The sequence below is a fragment of the Sinocyclocheilus anshuiensis genome, unplaced genomic scaffold (assembly GCF_001515605.1).
Source record: "Sinocyclocheilus anshuiensis isolate Anshui unplaced genomic scaffold, SAMN03320099.WGS_v1.1 scaffold745, whole genome shotgun sequence".
NCBI classification, from domain to species: Eukaryota; Metazoa; Chordata; class Actinopteri; order Cypriniformes; family Cyprinidae; genus Sinocyclocheilus; species Sinocyclocheilus anshuiensis.
The window spans coordinates 582,638-590,781 of record NW_015540128.1 but is presented as its reverse complement, the minus strand read 5'-3'; the positions used below and the strand labels follow the sequence as shown (position 1 = coordinate 590,781).

At 36.2% G+C, this 8,144-nt stretch overlaps 1 protein-coding gene across 2 annotated transcripts in view; it reads left to right on the top strand.

Annotated features, from left to right (window-relative positions):
- rnf185 (ring finger protein 185) overlaps positions 1–6,819 on the top strand; it is a 7,274-nt gene extending 455 nt beyond the window's left edge. Inside the window, exons 2-7 of one of the 2 annotated variants that reach the window (XM_016484491.1) lie at positions 61–270; positions 367–385; positions 468–580; positions 1,429–1,483; positions 3,303–3,420; positions 6,169–6,819. In XM_016484491.1, the coding sequence (XP_016339977.1) occupies positions 98–270; positions 367–385; positions 468–580; positions 1,429–1,483; positions 3,303–3,420; positions 6,169–6,263 (573 nt within the window). In that variant the 5' untranslated portion in view covers positions 61–97 and the 3' untranslated portion in view covers positions 6,264–6,819. Of the gene's footprint in view, positions 1–60; positions 271–366; positions 386–467; positions 581–1,428; positions 1,484–3,302; positions 3,421–6,165 lie in introns of both variants that reach the window. The other variant, XM_016484490.1, reaches the window with a different exon arrangement.
- The last annotated feature ends 1,325 nt before the right edge of the window (positions 6,820–8,144 follow it).

Here is an 8,144-nt window from a genome sequence, read left to right as displayed (position 1 = left end):
TGTGTGTGTGTGTGTGTGTGTGTGTGTTTAATGCATGAGTTCTGCTGTGTTTCTGTGCAGGTTTTGTATGCGCTGAGCTCATCGAGGTGAATGCAGAATGGCCAGCGCAGCAGCCAGCGAGAGTTCAGCTTCATCAGCAGCAAACGGACAGACGGCCGGAGAGAGCAGTAACAGCGGCGGCGGCGGAGCTCAAGACAGCACGTTTGAGTGCAACATCTGTCTGGACACGTCCAAAGACGCCGTCATCAGTCTGTGCGGACATCTCTTCTGGTGAGACCCTGCTGAGTGATGCACACGACACTCTCAGGGATGCTGACTGGGTAATAACTGCTCTGTTTTCTCTCCTCTGTCTGGATCTCCTCCTAGCTGGCCGTGTTTGCATCAGGTGAGTGTTCAGTAAGCGCTGATGGTCATGTGACGTGACCGTTGTATGATTCTCCTGACCGTGTCTCTCTGTGTGTTTGCAGTGGCTGGAAACCAGGCCGAACAGACAGGTGTGTCCCGTTTGTAAGGCCGGCATCAGTCGAGATAAAGTGATCCCGCTGTACGGCAGAGGCAGCACCGGACAGCAGGACCCCAGGTACAGCTCTGTGAGCGTCATCAAATCATATTTGTGTTGTAGAGCTTAGAAATATGACTATAAATCATGCAGCAGGACAAAGTAGATTTTGTCCATCAAGTTCCAAATCAAACGAGAAAATAAAATAATCAAACGAGACAAACCCATTTGATTTGTTGGAGTATACCAAAATAAACATTAATGTGATTTTATATATATATATATATATTTCCTTAACCAGAGTTATTATAGTTAACTAATACTAAAACTGAAACTAAAATTAAAAGAATTAAAAAAGCATTGTTTGAAATAAAATAAATGCTAACTGAAAAAAAAAAACATTTTATTTCAACTAATTGCCAAGGAAACATTTCTCAGTTTAATTTACTTTAACTTGATGTGCTAAAATAAAAAAATAAAACTGAAATAAATAGACATATTTAAAAAAATATAATAATAATAAAAATGACAAAAACACACAACAAAATTACTAAATCTTTAAGTAAAATGAAAACAAAAACATAAAAATAATTCAAAATATTAATAAAAACTATAATAGTATCTCAGTGATACTAAAATAACACTGAATTAAATTAATTTCATAATCGATGAACACAGGCACTGTAATTGATCTGAATAATGACTCTGTTGTCTTCTTTAGAGCTGCTTGACAGCTGAAATCAAATTTGTTTCATAATTGATGAATTTCACAACTTTATCAGTTATTTTCATGTTGATTAACTTGTCGAATCAATCTATGTTGTATAAAGCGCTGTAGAAATTAATGTGATTTGACTTGTGATATATACACACCAGTACACCACTGATTGAAATATAAAACATAAAGTGAATTTTCTTTATGATTTCAGAGAGAGGACTCCTCCGCGACCGCAAGGACAGCGGCCAGAACCAGAGAACCGTGGCGTGAGTGTCACTTTCTCTTACAAAATAAACTAGCTGCATATTCAGAATTATTGTCATTGTTACTCAATATAAGCAGGCTCATAAGCTTTTCTATTTTTTTTCTTGCTGTAAATAAAACGGATTATTGGAGGATGTTTTACTAGAAAACTCTATTTCAGTCTTTCTACGTCAAAATTGCTTGTTTAATTTAATGCCACCGTTTCTTTGTAATGTTTTGCAAAATTTACTATCAATCTCTGAGTAAAAATAGTTTCTATGCGAAAAAAAAGATAATGACCACATAGCAACACTTTAGCAACCACCCCAAGTACCCTAGCAACCACATAGCAACACCCTAGCAACCACCACAATTACCCTAGCAACGGCCCTGGGTGCCCTAGCAACCACATAGCAACACCCTAGCAACCACCCTGATTACCCTAGCAACAGCATAGCAACACCCTAGCAACCACCCCAAGCACCCTAGCAACCATCCCAAGTACATTAAATAAGTAAATTCAGACTTTTTTTCTCGCAATTCTGACTTTTTTTCTCGCAGTTCTGACTTTATTTCTCAGAATTGCACAATTTTTGAAATGTATATCCCATCAAAGCTGATAAAAGCGTTTGCAATGTGGCGTGTATCATTGCACAAGACGTTTGTGATGAAACGGTTACGTGGATGACGGCGGTTGCTTTAGTGCCTACCTGTAGATAATTCATTAGTCAAACGAGCGTCCCGCCGGGGCTTATTAAGGACAGAAGCTGGAAAGAGCTCAGCGGCGCGATGACAACATCTGACCTTTAAGATTGCATCACACTCTGCTCTCTCTCAACTCCTGAAGGTCTTGCATAAGGATTATTTACTCGATTGTAGCATGCAAATATAAAAAAAACTAGTTTTCCTCTAAATGAGAATGCAGTCATCATCTATTGGCTCTCATGTTGTTCAGACTTGTGTGTTAGTGGCACACAAACAGAGACGTTTAGCAGAATGTTCACGCTGCTCGACAGTAACCAGAACAAAAACCACCATTAAACTCTCAGACGAGAAGCTGATGCTATTCAAAGTCGTCAGATGACCCACATTTAATTGATTATTCCGGGATCAAACATGCATGTGATCATTTGGAGCTGTTCATAAACAAATCCAATTCAGAGGTGCTGCTTTATTCATGCTTTTATTTAGTTTTTGATGCTAACCATGGAAAAACATTTAAAACTACCAAATTGTGCATAATCGCAACCTATCATAATAATCATTGCAGTTAATAGTGTTCACCGTCTGTTTGATTACGTGTAACTTGTAACTAACTGCATGATATATAAATATATTGTATTATATAGCCGCTATAATATATATTGTAGAAACATAATTTTCTGTAAAGCTGCTTTGCAAAGATTTGTATCGTGAAAAGCGCTATACAAATAAACTTGATTTTAATTTTTTGTAATTTTGGCTTTTGACCGTGTCGGTCCCTATTCATTATTCAACTCATTCGTTATTTGCAAAAACAGATAACTCGTTTTTTTTTTGTGTTAGCTGTATTTTTTGTTATTTTTTGCCTGATCAAAATAACCCGACTGCAGTTTGACTGAGATTAATTGGAATGCACAAAATCTTTATAATTGTTAAAAACGAAGTTATCTGTTTATGCAAATGAACTCCTGATATATAAACAGTGGCCAGATTATTCTTAAATGTATTTACTTATTAATCTTTCATGTTCCAGAAATGAAAGAACAGTTTGGAATGACACAGATGATGTAAATGTAATTTATTTTTTAAGTAATAAATTTGACGTAAGTGTAATATAATGCAGTGTTAATGTGTTTGCAGGGCTTTCAGGGCTTCGGCTTCGGCGATGGAGGCTTCCAGATGTCTTTCGGTATCGGGGCTTTTCCTTTCGGGATCTTTGCTACAGCGTTTAATATCAATGACGGACGACCACCTCCAGGTGTGTGCTGAACCTGTGAAAGATGCTTGCATGAACACATAATTGGGTGAATGATATCACTAAACGTCAAGAAAATACAAAGAGAAATTCTTCATGCATGTTATAGATTTTATTAGGAACAATTCACCCATGCATGTTTTTTTTTTGACTTTGTAAGTTTTAATGAACAATCCATAACTGCATCTTTCTGTGAAGATGCCATATGCAGCACTTCTCCAGTCATTTAGTCGCTTAAGCTCATCTGCATACATTTTTGAGAGCCACGCCCACATCTCAACATCCAATCAACAGCTGATGCACAGAACCAAGCCCCGCCCTGCATTTATTCTTTAATAATAATTGCACTCAGATGTACGTCACAACACAGAAGTTTATCCTGACTTTAATCATTTTTATGTTTATGGCTGATTCTATAATTCGAGATACATTTGTCATTTCATAAAGTTAAGAAAAAAAACTATTCACTAACAGAAATTCTTTCCAATATCTTATTGAAAACATATTCAATTTTAATAACATATTCAGTGCTTGCAAAACACAAGTTACTTCCTTTTTTTACTTTTAATGAAAAAACAGATGTCTTTATGGCATTGTTTGTCAACTCTGTTACGGACAAATTAGGCAATGTGAAGTAGAAATAACAATAAATCATAAAAGGAAAAATCCTTCTTGTATCAAACAGTCCTTACATTCCAACATTTGGAACAGAGATAATATTTAATCTATTTATACCTTAAAAATAAAAAAAAAATACCTATGTCTTCACAGAATTGTCCACTTGGAGCAAATATTTTTAATCTGAAAATTTATTATAAGCAATATCCAGTAAAAACAAAAAATAAATGTTGTTGAACTATTATAAGGGTGCATAATATCTCAGTAATGTTTATGAGATTTTAAACAACAATTGTATTTTTTTTGTGTGAAAATAGTTCATAAACAGAGTTGACACTTTAAGTAACAGAACTGACAGAATTATCCGGTGGACTGTCAATTCTGTTACACTATTGTCAGCATTGTTACTCTACCTTGGTAACAGAGTTGGACGGTAACAGAGTTGACAACTTTACTTTACCACTCACTAGCATACATGCTAAGTGCACATGGCACTAATGAAATCATGATTAAAAGACCTTTAAATAACCCAATGGTAACAGTGTTGACATTCTTCAAAATAACTTTTTTAGATTAAAATATTTTCTCAGAGAGAGCATACAGACTTTTCAGTGCTTCAGATCTTATCAGTGAGGGAAAGTGACATCATGTCCTGTATCCTACATAGCTGTGGGAGATAATTCCACTCCAAAATTCCATTTAAAGGCAAAATATGGTACGGTGACAGAGTTGACGCAAGATGTATAAACGCACATTTTTATAAGAAAAAAGTTGTTTTTAAACTATTTAAAGTTGTAGAATTAAGTAAATGAGTATTTAGCGCTTTTATAAATAAAATGAAGGAAATATTACAAAAAGAAAAGTACAATAAAATATTTTGATTACACTGATGCATGATGGAAAAAATGCACTGACTAATTCAGACAACGAAATCATGATTTTGAGTTAAGACACTTTTTACACAACTTATTATATTGTAATTGACTACATAGTTGTGGGAGATAATTCCATCAATTTAAAGTCAAAATATGGTATGGTAACAGAGTTGACGCAAGATTTATGGACAAACATTTTTATAAGAAAAAAGTTATTTTTAAACAATTTAATGTTGTAGAATTAAGTAAATTAGTATTTAGGGATTTTATAAATACAATTAATGAAATATTACAAAAAGAAAAGTATTTTGATTACACAATGATACATGATGGAAAAAATGCACTGACTCATTCGGACAACAAGAAAGCATGATTTTGAGCTATTTAAGACACTTTTTACACAAATTATTATATTGTTATTGACTGTAACATCTTGTAATTCATAACAATAAGTAACAAATTATTAAAAATGTAATCATTTGAAAAAAAAAAAAATGACTTCGGACACCAAATGTATCTGCAATTATAGAATCACCCTGATGCATATATGTACGTTTTCTGAAGAAAATGTGAGTGGTGCTTGCCGTGGCAAAACTCGGCACTCGGTTGCTAGAGTGTTTCTAGGCAGTTGCTAGGGTACTCGGGGTGGTTGCTAGGGTACTCGGGGTGGTTGCTAGGGTACCCGGGGTGGTTGCTAGGGTACCCAGGGTGGTTGCTAGGGTAATCAGGGTGGTTACTAGGGTGTTATGTGGTTGCTAGGGCACTTGGGGTGGTTGCTAGGGTGTTCCTATGTATAACAATGCAGAATAAACAGCTGTATTTACCAGCATATATTTTTACCTAAGCATTTTAGTGAAAAATGGGTGATGCTGCAAATGAATCTCAGAGTTTTGAATCGATTCATCGAACCGTATTTGACCATTGGAACTGATAGATGGAAATAAGTTATTTAATATAAAACGGTTTATAAGTTTAACCGAGAGATGCATCAAATCCATCATTAAGGTGTTTCATCATTAACATTATTAAAGCGTCCTCCGGTGAAAAAGTGAATCAGGAGAGAAATCTGCACAGATCAAGCAGCGTTTAAACAGCTCTGAACACATATGTGGCTGGATTTTGATGTGAGAGACAACAGGAGATGCACTTTTTCACTGGAGGAAGCGTTATTATGGATTATGGACTCAATGTATTGGAGTTAGAAAAGAGCAGTATTGATGATTTGAAGCTGTTTTCTCTGTTTGTGTCCCGGCAGCAGCTCCAGGAACCCCTCAGCACGCGGATGAGCAGTTTCTGTCTCGCCTCTTTCTGTTCGTGGCGCTCCTCATCATGTTCTGGCTGCTGATTGCTTAAACGCTGAAGAACTGTGTGATCGTGTCGCAGGACTACCAGCTAACTAACCCTACAGTAGTGCAGGATGCAAACAGCTCTTTTTCTGTGAAAGAGATGCAGCGCTTGCGTTGTGAGTGATCCTGTGACATGCATAATGTTCGGTTTCTTCCCAGAAATGATTTTAAATAAATGCCAGAGTCTTATTTCTCTATTATTGATGCCAAATGAAGCCGCTCACTGTAGTAAGGCTGTAGTAAAACTCGTATAAAAATCATACGAATGCATAAAAGTTCTTCCTAACAGTAATCAGCGTTTAATTTGAGCTTATTTTAATTAATATTTTATAACTTTGGCTGAAGTAGAGCATCTGTTCTTTTTAATAATCAAAATAAAGTTGTTGTTTTTTAAATAGAGACTTAAAAAAGCAAATTTATTTAAAAGGTCAATATCTCTAATGTAAACTTTTTAGGTTTTGGAAAATTATTGGGGAAAGAAATATTATTTGCGGTGTGAGAGGCATAAGCACATGTTGACTGTCCACGTGATGATTAAATGTAATTATAAATGTGTTTTTGAACGTTGTTTTTGTTTACTTTATGCCATCACACAATTTCTTTCTTTTGTGCAATACTGTACAATGCTTGTTTCTTGAGTTCGTTTTTTATGAAAGTAGAGCACATCTGAGCTTCTTATGAAAATACCCCAGAATTATGAAGAAATTAATGCATTAAGAGGCAGTTTGCACCAGACATTTAATGCTGAAAATATATTTTTAGAAATGCACTTAAAGAAATACAGCAAAAGCAGTAAAATTGTGAAATATTATTAGAATGTAAAACAGCTGTTTTCTGTGCGAATATCTGTTAAACTGTAATGTATTTCCGTGATGCGCAGCTGTATTTTCAGCATCATTACTCCAGTCTTCAGTGTCACATGAGAGACCGACAGACGCGGCGACCTCCCTCCACGCTTTGACGCGCCGCTCCGCGCTGCGATAATCGTGCAGCGACACGTTATAAAGCACCGGGTAAGCGTGAACGCTCTGGATGAGTTTCTCAGTCACGGCCATTGAGTTTTTTGACGCGCTGCTGAGACGCGCGTCGAACGGAATCACACACCGTCGCGTCAGAAGTGCGCGACACGCACACGCGTCTTCCGCAGAAGCGGGGCGTCACGGCGGGATTTTGGACCAATCAGATTTCGCTGTGGGCGGGACTAAGCGGAGCGTCGCGTCACAAATAGAAACAACACGCGTCCGTCAAAAGCTCCTGATCCAGTTTTTATCCGTCGACGCCGCAGAAGAACAACATAATTCTTATTCTGACGTTTTTATTGCATTACTCTAAATTTTACAAGTCTCAATCAGTTGGAAAAAGTAAAATGATTAAAGGAAAAGTAATTTGCAGGATCTCACACAGAACACGTCCTAAACTATCTGATTATTAACATTAAAGCTGAAGTGTGTCATTTTCAGGCCTGACTGTACTTATAAAATGAGCAATAAATGAAGGGTGACACTGAATAATCACAAAATTCAGTTTTATTGGGCCACTGATACATTTGTTGAGGTTTATTCCAGCAATATCAGGTTAATTTGAAAGAACTAGCATCGTGTGCTGGTAGTAACGGATTACATGTAATCTGGATTAGGCCTATGTAATCAGATTCTGCTTGTAACTGGATTAGTCTATATTACATTTTGACGTAGCCTATAAAACTACACTGTCTTCATCATATCCAGACCGTGACCTTCAGTAATGGCTGGTTCTGAAAGTCAGGACAAAAAAAATCAAACCTATCACATAAACAAATTAAGTTGTTTTCAAATAATTTATTTTACTTTTTTTTTTATCATTTTATGAACTCACAAACCCACTGCAGTTCTTACATTAAAAAACCCTG